Source organism: Polyodon spathula, chromosome 55 (assembly GCF_017654505.1).
Source record: "Polyodon spathula isolate WHYD16114869_AA chromosome 55, ASM1765450v1, whole genome shotgun sequence".
In the NCBI taxonomy this organism is placed as follows: Eukaryota; Metazoa; Chordata; class Actinopteri; order Acipenseriformes; family Polyodontidae; genus Polyodon; species Polyodon spathula.
This window is the reverse complement of record NC_054588.1, coordinates 614110-637757: the sequence shown is the minus strand read 5'-3', so window position 1 is coordinate 637757 and position 23648 is coordinate 614110. Positions and strand designations below refer to the sequence as shown.

The 23648-nt window shown below is 46.5% G+C and overlaps 1 protein-coding gene across 1 annotated transcript in view; it reads left to right on the top strand.

Moving 5' to 3' along the window:
- chd8 (chromodomain helicase DNA binding protein 8) overlaps window positions 1-23648 on the top strand; it is a 49276-nt gene that overhangs the window by 19583 nt on the left and 6045 nt on the right. Inside the window, exons 16-35 of the mRNA XM_041239634.1 lie at window positions 715-973; window positions 3863-4073; window positions 4534-4729; window positions 5132-5299; window positions 5694-5873; window positions 7111-7221; window positions 12472-12665; window positions 13959-14158; window positions 14804-14960; window positions 17046-17135; window positions 17453-17556; window positions 17685-17814; window positions 18101-18176; window positions 18448-18499; window positions 18716-18920; window positions 19035-19264; window positions 19879-20556; window positions 20770-20903; window positions 21524-21715; window positions 22293-22394. Of these exons, the coding sequence (XP_041095568.1) occupies window positions 715-973; window positions 3863-4073; window positions 4534-4729; window positions 5132-5299; window positions 5694-5873; window positions 7111-7221; window positions 12472-12665; window positions 13959-14158; window positions 14804-14960; window positions 17046-17135; window positions 17453-17556; window positions 17685-17814; window positions 18101-18176; window positions 18448-18499; window positions 18716-18920; window positions 19035-19264; window positions 19879-20556; window positions 20770-20903; window positions 21524-21715; window positions 22293-22394 (3669 nt within the window). The remainder of the gene's footprint in view (window positions 1-714; window positions 974-3862; window positions 4074-4533; window positions 4730-5131; window positions 5300-5693; window positions 5874-7110; window positions 7222-12471; window positions 12666-13958; window positions 14159-14803; window positions 14961-17045; window positions 17136-17452; window positions 17557-17684; window positions 17815-18100; window positions 18177-18447; window positions 18500-18715; window positions 18921-19034; window positions 19265-19878; window positions 20557-20769; window positions 20904-21523; window positions 21716-22292; window positions 22395-23648) is intronic.

The window sequence follows — 23648 nt, the reverse complement described above, 5'->3', positions numbered from 1 at the left end:
TGAGAATAATACTTTTCAAAGCATATTAAATAGTGCTTTATTTACAGCTGTGTTTGTGGAAGTCTGTGTTTAACAGTACATGCTGTAGTGGGGTTGCAAGCAGGGATGCACTGCGTCGTAAATAAGGTGAAAACTGCAGGCTTGTCTGTAAGCTGCCCAGAGCTGCGTTGTCCTCAGACGCTGTAGCTCCTGGGCGGCTGCATGGTGAAGCCGCAGCGTGTAAAGAAGCGGGCGGCTGACGGCACACGCTTTGGAGGACAGCGTGTGTTCGTCTTCGCCGCTCCAGAGTCAGCGCAGGGATGGTAGCAGTGAGCTGAGCCTGAATAATAATTGGGCATTTCAAATTGGGAGAAAATAACAAAAAATTGGCAACAACTAAATCAAAAATAAAATAAGATGGGATCTGAATTGTCGTTTTTCACATCCTGAACATTTTGTATGCATGATTTTATAGAAATACAATTTAAAAACTGGTTCATGCGAGCAGCTTTCCTAGGCACATTGTTTATTCACATGAAAATTGGACATCCTACATTGAGGGGGACAAAAAGGGTGTCTAAATAAGTTGGTGTGCGGATGACTGAGAGACACAGGACTGCAACCACAGGGAAGAGATACACATGGGTGGGAGACTGAGTAGCAGGTGTGAGATGTCTATCTCTGTCTGTCTACCTACCTATCTAAGTTTCTCTGCAACTCTGTTTCCACCCCCAGGTGCAGAAACTGCAGGCGCTGCTGAAGCCCATGATGCTGCGCAGGCTGAAGGAGGATGTGGAGAAGAAGCTGGTTCCCAAGCAGGAGACCATCATTGAAGTGGAGCTCACCAACATCCAGAAGAAATACTACCGCGCCATCCTGGAGAGGAACTTCAGCTTCCTGAGCAAGGGGCCTGGGCAGAGCAACAACGTGCCCAACCTACTCAACACCATGATGGAGCTGCGCAAGTGCTGCAACCACCCCTACCTCATCACCGGTGAGAGAGATACACTGAGACACTGATACACACACACACACACACACGCAGGCTCGTTTGGTCATCACCCCCTACCTCACAGCTTATGTGACACTATGTGAGAGTGTGACGAACCACGCCCTACCTCAGTCACCCACTCTCTTTGCACGTGACTCCTGACACACACAGGCTGCAACCACCCCTACCTCATCACCAGTGAGAGAGATGCACTGAGACACTGACACAGGCTGCAACCACCCCTCCCTCATCACCGGTGAGAGAGATACACTGAGACACTGATACACTAGGACACACACACAGGCTGCAACCACCATTCCCTCATTACTGGTGAGAGAGATACACTGAGACACCCACACACAAACACAATCTGCAACCACCCCTACCTCATCACCGGTGAGAGAGATGCACTGACACACACACACAGGCTGCAACCATCCGTCCCTCATCACTGGTGAGAGATACAGATACTCTGAGACAAATACAATCTGCAACCACCACTCCCTCATTACCGATGAGAGAGATACACTGAGACACACACACAAACACAATCTGAAACCACCCCTACCTCATCACCGGTGAGAGAGATACATGAGACACTGACACACACACAGGCTGCAACCATCCGTCCCTCATCACTGGTGAGAGATACAGATACACTGACACACACATACACAATCTGCAACCACCACTACCTCATCACCGGTGAGAGAGATACACTGAGACACACACACACACACACAGAGGCTGCAACCACCCCTACCTCATCACCGGTGAGAGAGATACACTGAGACACTGATACACTGGGACACGCACACACACAGGCTGCAACCACAATTCCCTCATTACCGGTGAGAGAGATACACTGAGACACTGATACACTGGGACACGCACACACACAGGCTGCAACCACCCCTCCCTCATCACCGGTGAGAGAGATACACTGAGACACTGATACACTGGGACACGCACACACACAGGCTGCAACCACCCCTCCCTCATTACCGGTGAGAGAGATACACTGAGACACTGATACACTGGGACACGCACACACACAGGCTGCAACCACCCCTCCCTCATTACCGGTGAGAGAGATACACTGAGACACTGATACACTGGGACACACACACACACAGGCTGCAACCACCCCTCCCTCATTACCGGTGAGAGAGATACACAGAGACACTGATACACTGGGACACGCACACACACAGGCTGCAACCACCTCTACCTCATCACCGGTGAGAGATACACAGACACTGATACACTGGGACACACACACACAATCTACAACCACCCCTCCCTCATCCCTCAGTTTGCCAAAATTCTATGGGGCATCTAGCTACTAGGCTTGAAAATTTGGTAGCCAATTAAAAATGTAGGGGCCAACATAAATACTTGTAGTTCTAGAGTTCAAGCTATTTAATAATGCATAGTTCTAGTGATATTGCAAGAAACTGATACAGTGAATGTACCAATATAAAATGTACCAACCGTAACAACCAGATTTTTCTCTGAGATGGAATGCTAAAATATTGAACTAAGCTATAGTTGATTAGACAATAATAAATATTATTATTGTTGCACATTCGTGGGCGCTCACCTTCGAGTTACCCCTGCCCATTATATAGTTTGCTGACAAGTGGAGAGGCTGACTGAGGGAAGCCTTGGACAGGAGGGCAGAATAGTACAATACACCATTCTGCAGATGTGGGCAAACTTATGTAATTGCATCATCTTGCCCTTTTTCAGTTTCTCAACCCCAGTTTTACAGCTGGTTCACGGTCAAAAGCCAGTACGGGAGGACCGTCCGCTGCAGTTTGAATCTGATTTGCTGTAGTACTGGTGCTCGAACAACACCACACTTCCTGATTTTGATTTAGATTCATAGTGCTGAAGACTCGCTCACACTCGGCGCTGCTAACAGGAATGCCGAGGCAAATCTCCAACAGATGTATAATGTCTTGGAAGTCATCCTTGTATGAGTCTTCAGCTCCCTCCTTTGGAGCTAAGCTTAGCTTAGTTGCATCCATTTGTGGTAAACAAGCATACGGGTGTTGCTATACTGTGTCATTTATTATTTGACTTTATATATAGTAAATGTAAAGTAATTAATTACTTGATCTCTGGTATTTGGTGTATTTTTATCCAAAAGCAGATTTAAATATTGAGTGTGTGACCATATTAATGTAGCCTAGGGCTGCTACGATTAAATCAAACCGATTTTTCGATTGTTCCCATTCCTCATTCTATACATCGATATAAATACTGTATTCAATAATTACATTTTTGTAACACGCATAGTTAATAACATTATTTAAGTTTATCATTTGATTTAATCGATTTGCTATTTGAAGGCTTAACTGATAGCGCTAATGTGCTATATCCATAGGCTACAAGTTATTTTGTTTAGTTATTGGTATAAATGAGTCGTACTGTGCATGGTAATCAAATCCTTGAACCAATCCAAATAGAGAATCAGTTTCACTGTCACCATAGCTGACTCTGTCCGTTGCGTTTTCTAGCCACTTGTCAGGTTGGACGCAGTGAGCAAGGCATGCAGCAGCCTTTGCAGGACTTCACTCCGCACTCTTTTGTGATCTCCAAAAAGGTTACCAAATGTGTTCTCTAAAGCTGCTACAGTGTGCAATACGGTTTCCTTAATTGAAGAAGCCAGGACTGTTGGCACATCTTTCATTCCACACCTCGGCTGAACAAAGCTGTATGTTCTGATTCACTGGGCTTTACTATCTGCTGGAATTTTGAAAATTGAGAAATTGGAGAAACCAGGAGGGCTTTGGGATTAACAGTGCAGACTCTCCTTCCTTTCTGTATTGACTCTCTCTCCTCCTGCATTGACTCTTTCTCTCTTCTCCTGTATTGACTCTGTAGGTGCGGAGGAGAAGATCCTGTCTGACCTGCGTGAGGTCTATGACCCCCTGGCTCTTGATTTCCACCTGCAGGCGATGGTGCGCTCGGCAGGAAAGCTGGTCCTTATCGACAAGCTGCTGCCCAAGCTGAAGGCCGGAGGGCACAAGGTGCTCATCTTCTCTCAGATGGTGCGCTGCCTGGACATCCTGGAGGACTACCTGATCCACAAGAGGTCAGGAGAGCATTGGAGTAGTGATCATGATAATACTGATAGGACTGTTTCCATCACAATGTGGAGAGAGAGAGAATGTAGGATATGTAGAATTTACCTTGTCTCATGGTGTACTGATTTGGGTGGGCAGGAGAACTACGAAGGAGTGGGTCAACTGTACATAAACACCTTTTATAAATCCGCTTATCCAGAACTCAACTCCAAATAGTGCTGACTATAGAAACACTAAACAAAACCTCATAAATTCAGTGACGTTTCAAGCAGAAGTCTTTCTTAGTGTCTTCAATCTCAATGTATTCAAGGTTTTCAATATTGAAGTTGAGGAACGTGTGTCATTGAATTGAAGACACTGAGACTTTTCTAGTGGAAAAGTGTGTCATTGGATTGAGGTCATTGAGAGGCTTCGAGCCGAAACTTTGTGTTTTGGTGTTTCTGAAGCCCCTGTCCTATCTCCTGTCAGGTACCTGTATGAGCGCATTGATGGGCGCGTGCGAGGGAACCTGCGCCAAGCTGCCATTGACCGCTTCAGCAAGCCCGACTCGGACCGCTTCGTGTTCCTGCTGTGCACCCGAGCGGGGGGGCTGGGCATCAACCTGACCGCTGCCGACACCTGCATCATCTTCGACTCTGACTGGAACCCCCAGAACGACCTGCAGGTAACCAGTCAGACCAGTAACACACTGCACTACACCTGATACTCACTGCGGCCTGCCTGGAACCAGTCAGGCCAGTAACACACTGCACTACACCTGAGAAACGCACAGTGACCTGCAGGTAACCAGTCAGACCAGTAACACAGACCAGTAACACACTGCACTACACCTGAGAAACACAGTGACCTGCAGGTAACCAGTCAGACCAGTAACTACACTGGAGTCTTTCTCCATGTCTATTAAGATTCAATTACAAACGTTTTGAGTGTTGAAGACATTGAGAAGGACGTCCTAGTGGAAGTGTTTTGAATTGATTCTATTTGTATTAGTATTGTTAAACGTGTCAGTGCTGAGAGTGCAGTGGTTCTGGATCCTGTTTGTAATCTTCTCTTCTCCATCTCCCAGGCCCAGGCTCGCTGTCACCGGATCGGCCAGTCCAAGGCAGTGAAGGTGTACCGGCTCATCACCAGGAACTCCTACGAGAGGGACATGTTTGACAAGGCCAGCCTCAAGCTGGGCCTGGACAAGGCTGTGCTGCAGAGCATGAGTGGCAAGGAGAATAACGCCAACGGGGTGCGCATTTATTATTATTATTATTATTATTATTATTATTGGTCATTTAGAACGTTTTTATCCAAAGCAATTTTACAGAGGCTAAGTGGTAAACTATGCATCACAACTGCTGCTGCAGAGTCGCGTCCAATCGGACCTTGTTTGTTTTACGCCTCGTCCAAAGGACGGAGCACAAGGAGGTTAAGTGACTTGCTCAGGGTCACACACAGCGAGTCAGTGGCTGAGCCGGGATATGAACTGGGAACCTCGTTTAGTGTGGGCACTTTACACAAACTCGCTTGGGACACACTCCCTTACAGTGTGGGCACTTGCACTGTAAGAGAGCGTGTGCAATTTCCAAATCCAGTCAGGGCTTACAATGCAAGTCAGTGACTCTCTCACCCTGTCTCCTCAGATCCAGCAGTTCTCTAAGAAGGAGATCGAGGATCTGCTCAGGAAAGGAGCCTACGCAGCAGTCATGGACGAGGAGGACGAGGGCAGCAAGTTCTGTGAGGAAGACATTGACCAGATCCTTCAGCGCAGGGCCACCACCATCACCATAGAGTCCGAGGGGAAGGGCTCCACCTTCGCCAAGGTGAAGGGCTGTCACTATAGAGTCCAAGGGGAAAGGGCTTCACGTTCGCCAAGGTGAAGGGGAGGGGCTGTTGCTGTACAGTCCGAGGGAAAGGGCTCCACATTTTCTGAGGAGGGGAGGGTGGTACAAGGGGGAGAGGAGAGGAGACTTAATTATAGAGAAGAGTTCACAAAATTAATACAGATGGAAAAGCTTAAGTCCAGCAGTGTGAATGCAGGCATGAAGTTAAGGTCATGAAGGGTAAGGCAGTGTTGCCTTTATTGGGCATGAAGATTTGGGGGCAAAATATAAATCCAACCCAAAGGCACTAAGGCGATTTCATACTTCTGTACGCATCATCAAAGTCTGTACGCAGATGAAATGTGAATTTAAACAAACACAAACCAATGTTTTCTGAATGATTCACACACTAATTTTGTTACAAAAATGAAATATAGGTTAGCATTTTCTAATTTTCTAAAAAAAAAAAATCAGATTTTTAAAAGCAACAGATTTTCCGTGTGTAGGGGAGATGTGCACTGTAGCCTGCAGATCGCAGGTTCAAATCCAGGCTGTCGGATGAACGTGACCAGGGGCTCCTAGGGGGCGGCGCACAATTGGCCGAGCACTGCCTGGGTAGGGAGGGCTTAGGTTGGTAGGGAATCCTCAGTTCACTGCGCACCAGCGCCCCCTGTGGCTGATGAGGGCGCCTGCGGGTCTTCAGTAGAGCCATGCAGATCTGTGTCGTCCTCCGGCACTATAGGTCTACACAGTAAAGAGTGGCAGCAATGATACGTTATGATAGTCATTTTCTCGCAGGACGGGATTAGACAGAATTCAGTTGAGTTGTGACATGGCAGGCCAGCTGACGCTGAGCAAGCATGTGAATGGGTTGTGGGTTAGATGCGCTGGTGCTGACAGACACCGGCGGCAATGATGGGCAAGCTTCGACAACTTGCCAGAAATTATTTTTTTTGAGAGGCGTTGCGGTAAGCAGCCTGGGCACTGCGGCAGTTGGCATCGGTGCCGTCTGTCTTATTTTGCGTCCTGCGAATGGAAAGCGAGGGATTTTCTGGGAGCTCCCTGAAGCTCCACACAGGGAGTCATTAATCCATAACTGAGTGATTTCATTGGGGTCATTTATGCTGTGTCTGTCCTTGCTGTGTAACTAATGTTAAGCAGTAGTTGGCTGCACTCTGCTAGTCTAGTGCCAGGCTCCTTGCTGTGTAACTGACCACTCTCTCTCTGCTCGCCACAGGCCAGTTTTGTGGCATCGGAGAACCGGACAGATATCTCGCTAGACGACCCAAACTTCTGGCAAAAATGGGCTAAGAAGGCCGATCTAGACATGGACACCATCAACAGGAAGGTAAGCCAGTCCCCTGATAGCAGCCTGACCCAGAATATCAGGGATGTGTGCTTATGAGTAGAGGCCTACCCAGTTCCTGTCATGGCAGTGTGTGTGTTTGCTAAGTGTACTGGGAGGATTGTGACTGAAGGAGCTATTAACCCTTTGCAGTCCATTTATTCTGTGGCTGTCAGGCTGGTCCGGTCCAATTTAAATTTTTGTTCACAAAAATTCAGATCATGTGCTGTTCAAATTGAAGTAGTGTCTATTTGCTTAAAACAAGTAACAGATCAGTGCAAGTTCAAAGGGTACCCTATACAAAGACGATAGTACCAAAATTTTGAAAAAAAACATGTGATATATATATATAAAATAAAAAATCAGGCAAATATTGGAAAAAGTCACTCACATTTTGAGTTTTTGATTGATTATATTACCTTTTAGAATTACAGGTACAAAACTTTTTACACATCAATTACACACTACTACAAACCAAAAAAAATTAAACTATTTTTCATCAATGTTGTAACTATTTATACCAGGCGAGGTTTGCAAACAAAGACAGAAATTATCTGTGTGTCCATGGTATGGTATCTTTCAAAACAGTCACCTGGGTGTAACCCTGGCTGCCTTGAGCATGTTTTGCAGAACCGTACAGTCTCTCTCCCCCCTTTTGTCTTTTGTCACTGAACAGTTGTTGGTGCTGTTCGATTCATTTTTGGAAATTAAATGTCTTTCCATTCAGCCTGTCTTCTCTGTCTCTTGATGGACGATCACGTTTTCTTGAGGCAGGGTTGCGCACATCTCCCACCAGTTGTATCAGTAAGGCTTTCCTGAAGGTTTTATGACAAACAGGTAGCTGTCCTGATTCCACCTTCATCAAACTGAACAGGACAGCACTGTTCACAATTGCTACTTCCAGCAGCCAAAAGAACATCTTCCTCCACTTCAGAGACTTTCATGTGAAAGCATAGCTGGCACAGCAGTGATCTGCCCAGTCCACTGCACCCGTCTTGCTGGTGTAATCACAGATAACCGAAGGCTTGTCCAGCTCTTCAATTGCTCCTCTCTTGATAGTGCGTTGTACCTTCTCACAGTCACTGCCATGGAAGGTGCTCATCATGAGCACTAGTCTTTTGTCCTTCCATCCTAGCACGATGACCTTGTTGTCCTTGCAGAATGAGACTGTCGTGTTTTTTTTCAGTCTGAGCCCTTGCTTCACTGGTACTGGCAATCCTCTTCTGTTGGCCATTACTGTTGCAGTAAGCTCAATCTTTTTTTTTAGCAGTTCCATGGCCAGGTCGTAACCTGTGTAAACAAATGAAAGCCATGTGCATTTGTTGTCTACAGCAATGTTTCACACAGGTGAAGTACAGTTCTTGATGAAAATGGCATGTCAGGTCTCAACATGGAGTCTGTTGGGCTACCAAAGTAAGGAACAATAGCAGAGACATAACCAGCTTCACAGTCAGCTAAAACAAACACACGCATCCCCACTTTTTAGGCTTCTGAGGATTGTAGCATTTGAAGATGATCCTTCCTTTTGAAGCCAACGGTGCTCTCATCAATGCAAATATCTCTACCTGGGATAAATAGCTCACAGCATTTTGTGTCCATGTAGCTGACCACATTCCTGACCTTTTGTCCTCTGCTAACAAAAGCAGCCTGAGGCACCTGGGTGGGGGGAGGGCAAAGGTGTAGAGTCCAAAAGATCTGCAAGAAACGTGATCTCTTGAATACATCTTTGAAAAACTGAAATCTGTCGGCCCATTCCTCTGAGATTTTCTTTTGTCAGTTTTTACGTTCAGTCCCATATTCAGCAGAACACCAAAAAATGCCTTAATCTCTAACATAACAGGCTTCCAGGAGTTCCAAATAGAATTATGACGTGGCGGTCCTCCAGTGCGTCCTCCAGTGCAGTCCTCAAAGTAGGACTCCCTTGATATCCCCTGTTTACAGTAAATGCGAGTTTTGTGAAAGCATCTGCACTTACCGATGCGCGTCTCCATTCACCTTCCGGCTGCTCGTCTGTTTCGTGGTCACTTTCCTCAGATTCCTCAGTAAAATATTTACTTCCTCATCACTAGATTGATCAAAATCATCATCCAAACTGCTTTGTCTGTACTTTCTGCCTCGCCCAAAATCTGTACAGGTTCTTCAGGCTGCCTTGACTTTCTCTGCCTTCTCTGCGCCATTCAGAATCTGTGCGTCTCAGTCTCCGTCTGTTCAGTTCAGTTTTGCTCCTCCTGTATATGGTCTATTCGGCTGTCTCTGCTGCCTTTCTGATCAGAGACGGTTAGGGAATGCCTCGCCTCGTTTCTTTCCGGCTTAAACACAACACATGCTGTGTTAGATCATGGTTTTCGGCAACGTCCGACAGTCTCCAACAATGGACCGGAAAGGGATATTCGCGATGTCGGACCAGGTCCGACATAGGACCGCAAAGGGTTAAAGCACTTTGTAACCGCTAGGTTGTTGTCAAACTCAATAATCACACCAGTAGAGATCTAGCTGAACAGTGTGTGAAGGTGCTTGAACTGATATGCACTCGAATCTGGTCCTGTTTTTGAAGCTGGTGGACTGAACTGTGTTCTGAGTTACCTAATTCATGATTTCACGGAAATCTGAAAATCTTGATGGGTCACCACAGAATTCACCTCCTTTTACGGACCAGTGCATACCGGACTGGTACTGAGAGAAAAAAAGAAACCGAATTTAACTACTGCACGGCACAAGCAACACAAACTATGTATTTTAATTCTCTAGATACAGGCTTTTTTTTTTTTTTTTTTTTTTTTTTTTTTGTTTTTTTGAATTCCTTCGCCATCCTGTGTGCATTGCACTTAGGCAACAGACAACAAAAAAAAAAAGTCCTTAGACAAATACCATTTTTAAAAAGAAACAACCAAATAAAAGAACCTCCAAGCGGTTAACATTCTTGGTTACTGATCACATGACAGTGATGTTTTAATCTGCCTATCGGTGCGTCTGTACTGGCTTTTCTGTGTCCTGTGCTGTACAGCAGGAGGTGGGAAAGTCAGCGCTGCATTGTTATTTTGATTTAGGTTGCTAAAGTCTGGCTTCCAGCATTGGAGGTAAAATACCTAAAACGAATGGCAAAGCAAAAAAAAGGAGGATCGTGTCAACAAATTTCCCCAAAGAAACTTTACATGCAGATGGAGGTGAATTGTTTTGCACGTCTTGCAATGCAACTTTGGAGAAAAGCTTCAGAATCTCACATTAAACAAAAGGCTACTACAGAGGCTGCTAAACAAAGTAAAACAAAACCGCTTTCAGAAAACAACCTTGAACGTCAGCGAGGACAATGTGTTCCTGTTGCTTGTATTCAAGTTAAATCAGCACTGCTGGTACGATCCAGCACAGCCTCCTCGCTTCAAACAACCTGCTGCTTACTTTTTAAGCGCAGTTAGGATTTTATACCTGAATAGGCACATTTCTTTCTTTCGATTTGGTACAATGTATGAGTCTTCACACCACAGAGTCAGAGAATGTCTGCAGCAATAGCATGCGTGCCTTTAACAAATGATAGCACTCTGTTTTAGTAAGGAAGCAAGTACCACTATTTGTGGGCTTTTTATAGTGCTCTGAAATATTATCTACTTCGGTTTATTTAATGTTTAAACAGGTCTGCAAAATCCTAATTTTATTCCATAACCTACCTGCGAAACATGTAAATTCCTTACGATTTTCAGTATACCCCTTCTTGCGAGACGGACTTTCATTGGGCTTCTGTTATCCTGCTATACTGAGATACGGTACAGTTTGGATAAACAAGCATCGCAGTGATGTGTGTCAGCAGCACGTACAGAATACTCAAAGAATAAGAAACGGCATTTCAAGCATTTCTCCCTGATTATACTAAATGTTAGTACTGATACCATGGCAATTGGAGTCGCGCTTCTCCGGATACAAGCAAAAATGTTTGACAGATCTGATATTCAATGACTCAACCTAAATGCTGTTGATTTGTTTTATATACAGTCTATGGATAGTATTTTAATAATAGATTACACAGTTTACCTAACGATTTAAACGATTCCACTATTATGCGTTACATCAACATGCCGCTGGCTAAAATGAAATGCTTACTGTACACGATACCAAAATTGAAGTAATACATAACTACCCATGTGACAGTGCTTTAAGTAGCTCTTTTTTAAACATGGTGTAATACAAGTACAGTTTGTAAATCCCAATTCATGCATCATTTAAGCTAAATGTTAATACCAGATCTCATGACAGTGGGATCAGCGGTTCTGAAATGTGTGCAGTGTGACCTGCATGCATACCACCGCCTGCACTGCATCCCCTCTGCAGAAGCGTCACTGTATGGAGTGTGTTTATAGTTGTGGGTGATTGCCGCCCTGTGTTCCTTGCTGCATGGAACAGCAATACGACTCCCATTGCACACAGTTTGATCCATTCCTGGTTTCACAGAGGTTGTTTAACACACACCTGAGCTGGTTACCTACACCCACTGGGGCTAGCTCCAATGTGTGTTGGGCAGAGTGTGTGTGTGTCCCTGCTGTGCAGTGAAAGCTGTGTGTGTCCCTGGCCCTGGTCCCGCTGTGCAGTGAAAGCTGTGTGTGTCCCTGGTCCTGGTCCCGCTGTGCAGTGAAAGCTGTGTGTGTTCCTGGTCCTGCTGTGCAGTGAAAGCTGTGTGTGTCCCTGGTCCTGGTCCTGCTGTGCAGTGAAAGCTGTGTGTGTCCCTGGTCCTGGTCCCGCTGTGCAGTGAAAGCTGTGTGTGTCCCTGGTCCTGGTCCCGCTGTGCAGTGAAAGCTGTGTGTGTCCCTGGTCCTGGTCCCGCTGTGCAGTGAAAGCTGTGTGTGTCCCTGGTCCTGGTCCCGCTGTGCAGTGAAAGCTGTGTGTGTCCCTGGTCCTGGTCCCGCTGTGCAGTGAAAGCTGTGTGTGTCCCTGGTCCTGGTCCCGCTGTGCAGTGAAAGCTGTTTGTGTCCCTGGTCCTGGTCCCGCTGTGCAGTGAAAGCTGTGTGTGTCCCTGGTCCTGGTCCCGCTGTGCAGTGAAAGCTGTGTGTGTCCCTGGTCCTGGTCCCGCTGTGCAGTGAAAGCTGTGTGTGTCCCTGGTCCTGGTCCCGCTGTGCAGTGAAAGCTGTGTGTGTCCCTGGTCCTGGTCCCGCTGTGCAGTGAAAGCTGTTTGTGTCCCTGGTCCTGGTCCCGCTGTGCAGTGAAAGCTGTGTGTGTCCCTGTCCTTGCTGTGCCGTTAACTCCCTGGTGTGTGTCCTCTCTGTGCAGAACACCTTGGTGATTGACACGCCGCGTGTCCGGAAGCAGACTCGTCAGTTCAGCACTCTGAAGGACGATGACCCCGTGGAGTTCTCAGACCTGGACAGCGAGGAGGAGCGGCCACGCTCCCGCAGGCACGAGCGCCACCACGGGTACGGCCGGACGGATTGCTTCCGGGTGGAGAAGCACCTGCTGGTGTACGGGTAAGATGGGGTGACACGGGGGGGTCACAGACAGCCCTTTCCGGACTAAAGCGCTCCTGTTTTATTTCTTTTTGTGATGATAAACAGCAAAATGGTAATGAAAAAATGTCTCTTGCTTTTTAGTAAAGTTTTATGAATAATTCCTTAGAAATTGTAGCATGTGGTTAAAACTTCGTCACATGACCAAAAATAGATCTGACTATTGCCCCATGACGCTGTTTACAGTGTGTGTCTAATATATATATAGAAAATTACAAAATATTCCACAAAACAAAGATGCTGCTTAACACTGAAATGGTCATAAAAATTGCTTTGTGTTTCCTGACACTCTAAAACTCAACGATGTAAATACGATGTTCACAAACTTAGCTGACTTCTGCGCTGCAGTGAGAAAGTCAGACTGACAGTTCTGTGCCACAAACTTTAATATCTCTGTGCTATGGACTTCAGAAACATGACTTTCATAAAATAAATATGCACTGCAGACCTGGGCTCATAGTGGGGAAACTGAAGGCCCTTGGGAAAGAACGGTTGTTACCTCCAGGGGGCAATGCGCTCAGCCTGCAGCTTTGGGCTTTATAGTCCTCTGTTGGTAACTAGTTCTTCTGTGGGGGGGGGGGGACCATAGTTTCCCAGTCCATATTTACTGTATAATCTCAATGCATGTATCTTATTATACATGGCAATTCTATGCACAGCGTTTGAAGGTTTTCAAAAAGAGCTTTTGTTAACCCTTTGCGGTCCTATGTTGGAAATCGGAGAAAACCTTTTAATGGCTGAGTGAGACCGATAGGAGCTGAATGATGCCAAAAAAAAGGGGCGTTTCTGATAACCCCATGCGTTGCATAGATAACACGGACACAAACAAATGAGGCGGCTGCTTCTGCATCCAGCGCTCAGAATATCACAGACATTTGCAGAGCTTTTTGAGAGGTTATAGTAATAAAATGAGTTGGATTGCATTTTTCAGGAGTTTGGTGATAAATGGTCAGGATAGGATTTAATCAGTGTGCATGTCTGTAAAAAATACAGCGAACAAGGGACGGGTCTTAGCTGGGAGCAGTACTGAGTGTCCTTTTGCGATTTCAGTGCCTTTTAAACCTGTTTTACTCTTGGGGGGGGGGGGGGATATTTTAAACGGCGCATAATAAAATAATCTGCTCGTGTGAAAATAAATTAGACCGGACATGCCTGACAAGCGCTGAATAAGTGGTATCCGCTCCAAGTAGTCTCTCTGTCTCTTGTGTAGCTCTGGTTATTGTTGATGTATATATTGGGTGTCTGTTTGTTTAGCTGGGGCCGCTGGCAGGACATCCTGTCTCACGGCCGGTTCAAGCGGAGGCTGAGCGAGCGGGATGTGGAGACAATCTGCAGGACTGTGCTGGTGTACTGCCTGCTGCACTACCGAGGAGACGAGAACATCAAGGGCTTCATCTGGGACCTGATCACCCCCTCCGAGAGCGGGCAGGCCAAGGAGCTGCAGAACCACTCAGGTGAGAGGAGAGACACCCCCCCCCCCCCCACACACACACACACGCACGCACGCACACACACACACACCAAGAGTGGTCAGGCTAAGGAGCTGCTGAACCACTCAGAGGAGACACACACCCATCCTCAAAGCGGACAGTCCAAGGAGCTGTAGAACCACTCTGAGAGGAGTGAGGAAAGGCACACACCCCCTCTGAGCAGGCAGGCCAAGGAGCTGCAGAACCACTCTGGAGAGAGGACAGGACACACACACTTGACACACACTGAGACTGATACAAATAGAGAAGGGAGAAACACAGAGACCTACACAGAGAGAGAGAGGAGAGACGCATTGAGACCGACACGGAGGGAGAGACGCACTGAGGCCGACACACGGAGAGAGAGAGGAGATACGCAGACATTGACACACAGTGGGCAGTGGTAATAAAGGAGAGAGGTAATCTGTAGTTCTTGTGTTGTATAGTTTCTGTGTGGTCTTCAGTGCCCTAGTTAGATACTGGAACGAGATGAGACCGAAATGAACACCCTGGTTTCGTGGCTAGGATGGTAGCGTGGTGTGTGGGTATGGCTTGGCTTGTTCAGGACACAGCCGCTATTGACGGTACGGTTCATCTTTTAATGAAACTTTGCCCCTCGCTTCCTCTTAGGCCTGTCGATCCCGGTCCCCCGTGGCAGGAAAGGGAAGAAGGTGAAAGCCCAGAGCACCTTCGACGTTCACAAAGCGGAGTGGATCCGCCAGTACAACCCGGACTCTCTGTTCATGGATGACAGCTACAAGAAGCACCTGAAGCACCAGTGCAACAAGTAAGGAGCCGCCACTAGAGGGCAGCAGGACTGCTGCTCATTACTTTTATTATTATTATTATTATTAATTAGTCATTTAGCAGAGTAGGCACATTGTATGTATGCATAGAAGACATGACCACAAACCCTGCTAGGGGAGATTCCCCTTCAGCAGAACTGTAGCATGCATCACAACTGTTGCTGCAGAGTCACTTCCAATAGGACCTAGTTTTGTTTTCTGTCTCAACCGAAAGACGGAGCACAAGGAGGTTAAGACTTGCTCAGGGTCACGCACAGCGAGTCTGAGCCGGGATTTAAACCGGAATCTTCTGGTAACAAACCCTTTTCTTTAACATTAGAACCACCACGTTTACAGGCATTCCTAGAACAACCATGACCGGTCAATTTGACCAGCGTATTAAAAACAACATAAATTAGTATAATTAAAGGACAAGCAATTTAGAAGCCGTAGTTTTATTCAGGAACGTCATATAAAGCATCTACACAACCGAAACATTGTAGTCTGAGTGTTGCTCAAATCATACAGATCCAACTTTTCAGCATCTGCACTTAGCGCATTGTCCATCTCTGCTCCATCAGAATCGTGTTTGGTAATTCACAGTAATTACTGTCCTTTGCTGTCCTGCGTCTCTTCAGAGACCCATTTGATCCATTTGCAATGTGTATTAGGGTAAGACTGAATTGCTTAGAAAAAACATGTGACTTCTAGTGACCAGTTCAGACAGACAGTTTGGCATTGTGAGCTGTCAAGGCTGATTGATGGACTATCAGAGGGCATTGAAACAATAGCAATGTCAGCACACAGCTCACTTGAGGAATGCAGACTGATAGACTCGATGCAGCTGCTAGTCACGAATAATTGTTAGAGTGTTTTATATTTATCTGTCAATTTGACTGCTTCTGGTGGGAATAGGCTTGCCAGTCTTATCTCCCTAATTTTTGCAGCTATGCGATTCTTTTTGTCAGGGTAATTGGTACATATGTTAGGAAAAGTCGGGAAAGCACAGCTCTGTATCTTGCACGCTCACTGCAATTCTAAATTTAAATTCCAAAAACTGTCAAAATGACCGCCTTGGTCATTCTAGTATTAATCACTGGACCACCAAGCCTACATGTTCCATCAGCTGCACAGCTCGCTCAGTGCTCTTCTGAAAGAAACACACGCATATTCTTCCACTTGCACTGTCTTCTGGGTCACTGGTTGAAAGCATGTCAGTCAGGAGGGGAAGCAGCTGATTGGTTACCTTTGCAATGTAGTTGTTCACACTTAATTTTTTCAGTGCTATGAATTGATTTAAGCATACAACTGCCTGTTTTTTTTTTGTCAACCTGCAGCTGCATTTTTTAAGTTGTGTTTAAGGCCATTCCACTGCTTGAACACGACTGTGTAACACAGCATGAATACCATGCTTGCTACGAAATTGTCAGTGAAATGCAATGAGACGTTTACCATGGAAACGAGATTCCCAACTCCTGTTGTAATCATTTTCTGCATCAAAAAATGTACTTCGAAATGAGCGGCGCTCAGGAAAAGCATGAAATGTACAACATGCTGTATCAGAATAATATGTAATCAAACAAACCAAAACTTAAGATAACTGCAAACTACCACAGCAGAAGCAACAGATGCACACACAGTCTTTTGAACTTCAGACTTTATATTTTAAAGATATGTAAAGCCTACAGGTTTTGTTTGCTGTCCTGTAGAAACCCCACCAAATGTTACATAAAACCAACATTTTTCTTTCTAGTTGTGTATGCTGTGACGCTTACTGATTTTACAGGTTAAACCACGATGCTTTTTTAAAAAATTGAAATGTTTTTTAGCATGTGTTTCTTTCAGTACTGAGCATCCACATTAGAGACATTATGATGTCATAGCATTCGAATGGACGGCTTCTCATGCTGTCTTGATTAGCTACAGAAGCTCCCTGACAAGTTAAACTGAAGCTAACCCACCCCCCTCCCCCTTCCAGCTGGAATGAATAGTGATTTCAGGTTTGAAAGCATGTTGGAACATGAAAACCCCATGAATATCTTGGTGATTTTTCCAGGCCAGTTCCTTCAGTGTTGTGTCTGTTTCAGAGTGCTGCTCCGGGTGCGAATGCTGTACTACCTGAAACAGGAAGTGATCGGGGACCAGGCAGAGAGGGTTCTGGGAGGAGCCGACGCCAGGTAAATAGAATAAATACAACCCTGTATAACATTATTAACGTTACCCAGCATCCTTTAGAGAGATTGGGGAGGGGGGGTCGGTCACACATTTTTGCATATATCTGATCAATCAGTCTGTAAATCTGCATGCTGTATTGAAAGCTTGCTCGCTCGCTCGCTGTCTTGCATACTTGATCGCTTACTCTTGCTTACTTGCGCTTGTTCTCTTGCATGCTCGCTCGCGCTCTGAGCTCTGTGTGCTGTATTGAACGGTCTCTCTGTGCTGCGAGTCCTCTGTCCTGTGTGCTATATCGATTAGCTCTGTCTCTGTCTCTCAGGCAGATCGGTATTTGGTTCCCAGAGGTGGATCAGTTGGAGCTGCCGGCTCGCTGGTGGGACGCAGAGGCAGACAAGTCCCTCCTCATCGGGGTATTCAAACATGGTAAGAGATGCGCTGGTTACCTGCTCCCTGAGTCGGAGCACTTGCAATACTGAGCTGCTCCCTGAATCCCAGACCTCGGATTACGTTAGAAACGTAATCCATTCCGTGACAAACATTTTCCCCTGCAGGCTACGAGAAGTACAACACCATGCGCGCTGACCCCTCCCTGTGCTTCTTGGAGAGAGTAGGCCGTCCCGACGAAAAAGCCATCGAGACAGAGCAGAGGGGGGGAGACAATTTCGGGGACCTGGGAGAGGGGTGAGAAACATTTTTAAAATCCATTTGGTTGACAGGTTTGAATGCAGTATATGAACGGGAAGAAAAAACTACAGCTCCCAGCATGCATCAGCAGTGCTAGTGATGGGAGCTGTTCATCCTATAGGAGGCTGTAAAGATAGGTTTGACTGCAGTACACACATGCCTACACTGCTAGAGAACTACAGCTCCCAGCATGCCTCTGCACTGGGAGTACCAGTGAGGGAGGTTGGGAGCTGCAGTTTTAAACTGAATATAAATGATAATGTCTTATGATGCTTTCTTTCAGTGGTGATTTTGACAAGTACACAGAGGACCCAGAGTACAAACCCATTCAGGGCATGTCAAAGGAACAGGATGAAGAGGTGAGACAGCAGCTCCTGTAGATCAGCTCGGACAGTAATGTTGCCAAAGAAAACCCTGAGTTTGAATGGTGTCGGTGTCTTATGTTTGGGTGGGGGAGTTTTGATAGGGGTCATACAAACGTTAAACGAGGACTGGACTGGCAGTTCTGAGGGGGTTATTTCTAGCCTTTAGGGATCGGAAAGGTTTGGGAGTAAAATAATTGAGGACAGTAAATTTAAGAAGGAATGGAAAGGAATGTGGCACTCCCAGTGACTGTACTGTAATCTGCAGGGAGACTCCATGATGCTGGATGAGGAGATCTCTGTGGTGGACGGGGATGAAGGTTAGTGTAGCTCACTGATTTAAAAAAAAAAAAAAAAAAAAAAAATTAAGTATTTTGGCAAAACTATGGTTTAATATGCTGGTCAAATGTTTTATTTTTTAATTTTTTTAAATAGATTGAAGTTTCCACTAGAAGTCTAACTCTGTGCCTTTTTAATTCCACGATGTTTGCTGTAAAGTTTTTAGTATTTCTGAATTCCTATAACCCCCCCCCCAGGTCACATGGCCCAGACGGGTGCAGTGTATTGGCCAGCTGGCTCCGCGCTGACGGCTCGGCTCCGGCGCTTGATCACAGCGTACCAGCGCAGTTACCGGCGCGAGCAGCTCAAGATGGAGGCCGCGGAGAAAGGAGACCGCCGGCGCCGCAGGTGCGAGGCAGCTTACAAACTGAAAGAGATCGCACGCAGGGAGAGACAGCAGAGGTGAGAGAAACTACAACTCCCAGCATGCCTCGAAGAGGGAGCATGGGAGCTGTAGTCCTTTCAGCTGGCAAGCCGCATGTTCGCCTATGTGACCGACGGGTGTCCCTCCCTCAGGTGGACCCGGCGGGAGGAGTGTGATTTCTACCGTGTGGTCTCCACCTTCGGAGTGGAGTTCTCTCCAGCGCACGGGCAGTTCGACTGGCGCCGCTTCCGCTCCTTCGCTAGGCTGGACAAGAAGACGGACGACAGCCTGGTGCGCTACTACCACGGCTTCCTGGCCATGTGTCGGCGCGTCTGCAAGCTGCCTCAGCCTCCGGGACAGGGTAAGAGAGACCAGAGCAGGATCAACGCAGAGATAAAAGGGCTTGCTACCAGGAGGTTGTGTGTGACCCTGAGCAAGTCACTTAACCTACATGTCTGTCCTTTGGGAGAGATGTAAAACAACAACTGAGGTCCTATTGTAAGTGACTACAGCAGCACTTGTGATGCAGAGTTCGCCCCCTAGTCTCTGTACGTCGCTTTGGATAAAAGCAGCTGCTTTTATGATGTCAAACTGATAATAAAACTGACCTGACCTCCCATCCCCTGGGACAGGATAAGAGAGAGGCTGCAGAAACACCTAGCCCCAACCTAACAAGAAAAATCAGTTTCTTTCTCTTTCGTATGCCTAAAAAGCATTGTTGTAACTAACAGTTTCAGAAAGCGATACATAAAATATCTGCAGGAGGAGTTTGGATTGCATTTTGGCTATGATGTGACTTTACAGCATTTGTCTAAAACAGAATTAAACTATAATCAGACTAAACACCTCATCTGCTTCCCAAAACTACTTCATTATTGATTGCCATTTCCTATCCTACACACTTCTGTACATGCTGTTCATCTACATCATAATAATGAATGTTTCTGACAGCAAGGTGGGGGGTGGGGGCCCCCCCCCCGACCCCTGGGACCCTGTCCATTGCCCTGATCACAGAGGAGCGAGCCTCGCGCACCCTTTACAGAATAGACCTGCTGCGCAAGATCCGTGAACAGCTGCTTCCCCACCCTGCCCTGGACCAGCTCCTAGCCTCTCTCGCACAGCCCAGTCCCGAGCTCCCAGACTGGTGGCAGAGCCCTCAGCACGACAGGGAGCTCCTGCTGGGGGCGGCCAAACACGGAGTGAGCAGGACCGACCAAACCATCCTCCCTGACCCAGAGTACAGCTTCCACCAGGCACGGCTGGCATACCTGCAGCAGCACCAGCTCCAGTCCAGGAGCTCCACCCCTCAGCAGCAGCAGCTGCAGCAGAGTTCCAACCCCGCCTCCCCATTCCAGGACACTCCCAGCAGTGGGTGGGGCTTGGAATGTGAGAAGGATTCTAAAGGGGACGGCCTAGCTCAGGAGGTGTTGTGTAGTGGAAGTGAGGGCAGTTTTCCTGACAGCAGTAGGGCGGTGTTTTCCGGGATGTCTGGGAATTCCACCCCCCTGCTTCTGCCCCCGCGTTCCCTGTTCCAGAAGGAAAGGGATGGGAAGAGGAGAGACGATTCCGATTCGGATACAGACTCTGATAAGGAAGACTGTTCATCCTCGACGTCTTCCAATAATTCTGGGTCGTCTGATGAAAGTGATACAGAGAAGGAAGGGAAGATGGGGAGTAAGTGAAGTGTGTTTTTTTTTCCATTGGTACTGTCATTCATTTCTGAATTCATATTTAAGTTGTAATACCAACTAATGATTTTGTTTTGGTAAAATAAAGTACAAGGGCCTGTAAGATGGTAATTTTGCCTAGCAGCAACGAGCAAAAATCAGATCTATCCTCTGTCTTGTGTATTGATGTAACTCTGCCGTTTCCCTCCCCTCCTTTTAGGGGAGCCCAAGCTCTTTGACCCTGACGAGGATGGCAGTGTCCCTTCCCAGGACGGCTTTGCCAGCGAGGCCGGGCCAGAGCACACGGTGCTGGAGATGCTGCAGGACAAGCAGAGAGCCAGCGAGTGGCCCAAGGTGAGATGGAGGGTGCAGCTTCCCCTGCAGGACAGGAGGAATAACAACTGGGGCTATGGGGTGGAGCCCTCAAGGCCACTCCGTCCAGTGCTAAATAGAAAGACAGTTTTATCCTATAGACAGCAGTGAACGATGCATCACTGCTACTGCTGAGTCGCTTACAATAGGACCTCAATTTCAGGTTAAGTGACTTGCTGAGACTCGCACAGAGTGTAAATCGTACTGCTAGCACTTGTTTTGAATGCACAGCCGTGGCGAGAGGGATGGATGTTACTGACGGGCTTGCTCACTTTTACATTGTTTTCAGGGATGGGAATAAGACTGCCATTGCATAGCTGTGTGATCCATTCCTGGTTTTGTTAGAAGTTTTATTTGACACCTGAGTCTTGCTTCTACAGTGTGGCTAATCAAGCTCGTACTAATACCTGGAATGGATGAAACTACTGTGCAATAGGAGTCTTGTGTCCATCCCTGCATCTTTTATAGCGCTGAACTGTTTCAGATCTGAAGACATTGTGAATGACTTCTGTTTTAGTTTCTTTAGTATTGCAGCACCCCTGGGTGTTGTGTAATGACATTAACCCCTTGCTCTCTCTGTGTGTGTGTGTGTGCGTTCTCAGGACCGTGTGCTGATAAACCGCTTGGACATGCTGTGCTCGGCCGTGCTGACTGGACGCTGGCTGGCCAGCCGCAGAGTGACCCCCGAGCTGGGGAGCCCTTGTCTGGACGAGCCCCGCTCCTCCTCCCCCTCCCCTCACAGCTTCACCAGACTGATCCCAGAGGACCCCGAGTTCACTGTGAGACTGAGACACGTAAGAGCTGCCTTACACATGCACCTCAGCGACTGCAGCAACAAATTAGAACGTGCAGTTCTGAAAGAAGCACATGCTACTGAAAACGGGTTTAAAACATGATGTCTCGCACTGCTTTAATGTTAAAGAAAGCTCAATTTCAATGCCTTATCTATTTGCACTTCCTAGGTCACAACAGCAGGGTCTTCTGGGTCACTGGTTCAATCAGGAGGGGAAGCAGCTGATTGGTTAATGACAGGAGGGGTGGGGTCAATTTCACCTTCCAGTTTTAAGATGGAAATTACACGTGTGCTAAAACATGTGTTTCTTTCAGAACTGCACGTTTGAGACCTGTATAATGAATGGATGCGCATGGCCGAGAATGTATGGAACTATTTTACTACAATCACGCTTTATATTGCCATCCAATAAAGTTTAGGGAAATGTGATTGGGGGGGTGGATCCTGAACATTCAGTTGGTAAAAGAGGACACGACTTTCTCAATGCCAGTTCAAGACGGTCAGAGTTGGGATCCCACACTCACTGCACTCACTCGTGTGTAATCGCTCTCTCGTTCTCTCTGTCTCTCTCTTCTCAGGAGGAGGGCTTGAAGTTGACCATTCAGAAGCAGAGTCTGCACCACAATGGCACCCTGGCAGAACGGTCCCACCAGAGGGGGGGACGAGGGAGGGGCGCTCAGGTAACAAGCTTATATTAACACCAAATCAGAATAATTCTGTCCTGAAAATCCGCTTGTATCATTCCCAGCACCCTATGATATTAATATGTAGAGATCGGCACAAATAAACTGCACGAGCTGGCTAATTCCCATCGAATACAAACTGTTTTGTTTTGTTGTCGCCTTCCTCCCCCCGACCCAAGATGAGACTCGTATTATCAGGATCGTATCGTATCTCTGATACAGGAGAATTCAATAAAGCACTTAATCAATTTAAAGTATGTGTTCATGACAAAGGTATTGGCACCCCTGCTTTAGTATTTTGTGAAGTTGGTAAAACCCGGGCCCATTCTGTCTTGCATATTTGTTTTTCAGCTAGACAGAGTGGATACACAGTACTTGGCTACAGCTTTTTTCCAATCAGTCTGAAGCATTTCCATTCCACGTCAATAATTCTCGAGTTGACTTGGCTGTATGCTTAGGGTCGTTGTCGTGTTGGAAGGGAAACTGTCAGTCAGCCAGTCAGCCTATGAGCAGCTGGTATTGTACTTCATAGGATGTTTTGATACATGGCTGCATTCATTCGATCTTCAATCCATATGAATGTCTCCAGCCCCTGAGCTACTGAAACACCCCCATATCATGATCAAACTACCTCCTGTTAACAATGTGATTAATACAGCGAACAAGGAGTGAGATTTGGCTGGAGATGCAGTACTGAGTGTCCTGTTGAAATGAGTGCCTTTTAAACCTGTTTTACTGTGAATAGAATTACTTTTAAACAGCGTGTAAAAATAAATTGGACCTGACACGCCTGACAAACGCTGAATAAATGGACTGCAAAGGGTTAAGTCCTTGGCTGTTAATCTTGTGTTTTTGTTAGCTGCTCGGACGATGTAACCTGCTGTACCCACAGTGTTCTTTGGACGTTCATTTCTTTAAGTGTTTCGGGTGAATTTGTTATGTGGTAGTTCTTTTGTTGTTGCTCTGATTTTAGGTATTTTTGGTTTTCTATATTTGATACTGTTCTGTAGCCATCTCCTTTGTGCTTTTCTCAGATGTGAATCCCACTCCTTTGTCTTGACGATCTGCTGTGTTGCCGAAACATTCTTCAACAGATGTTGGAAATAATTGTCTCTTTATGGCTGTTGACTTCATTACACAGCAACTAAGATGCATTATAGTTTTCAATCAATATGTTAAATTGGTTCTGTTACATTTTTCCATCACACCAGCTCTACGTTCATTTGCATCTAACAAATACCTGTAGGATAA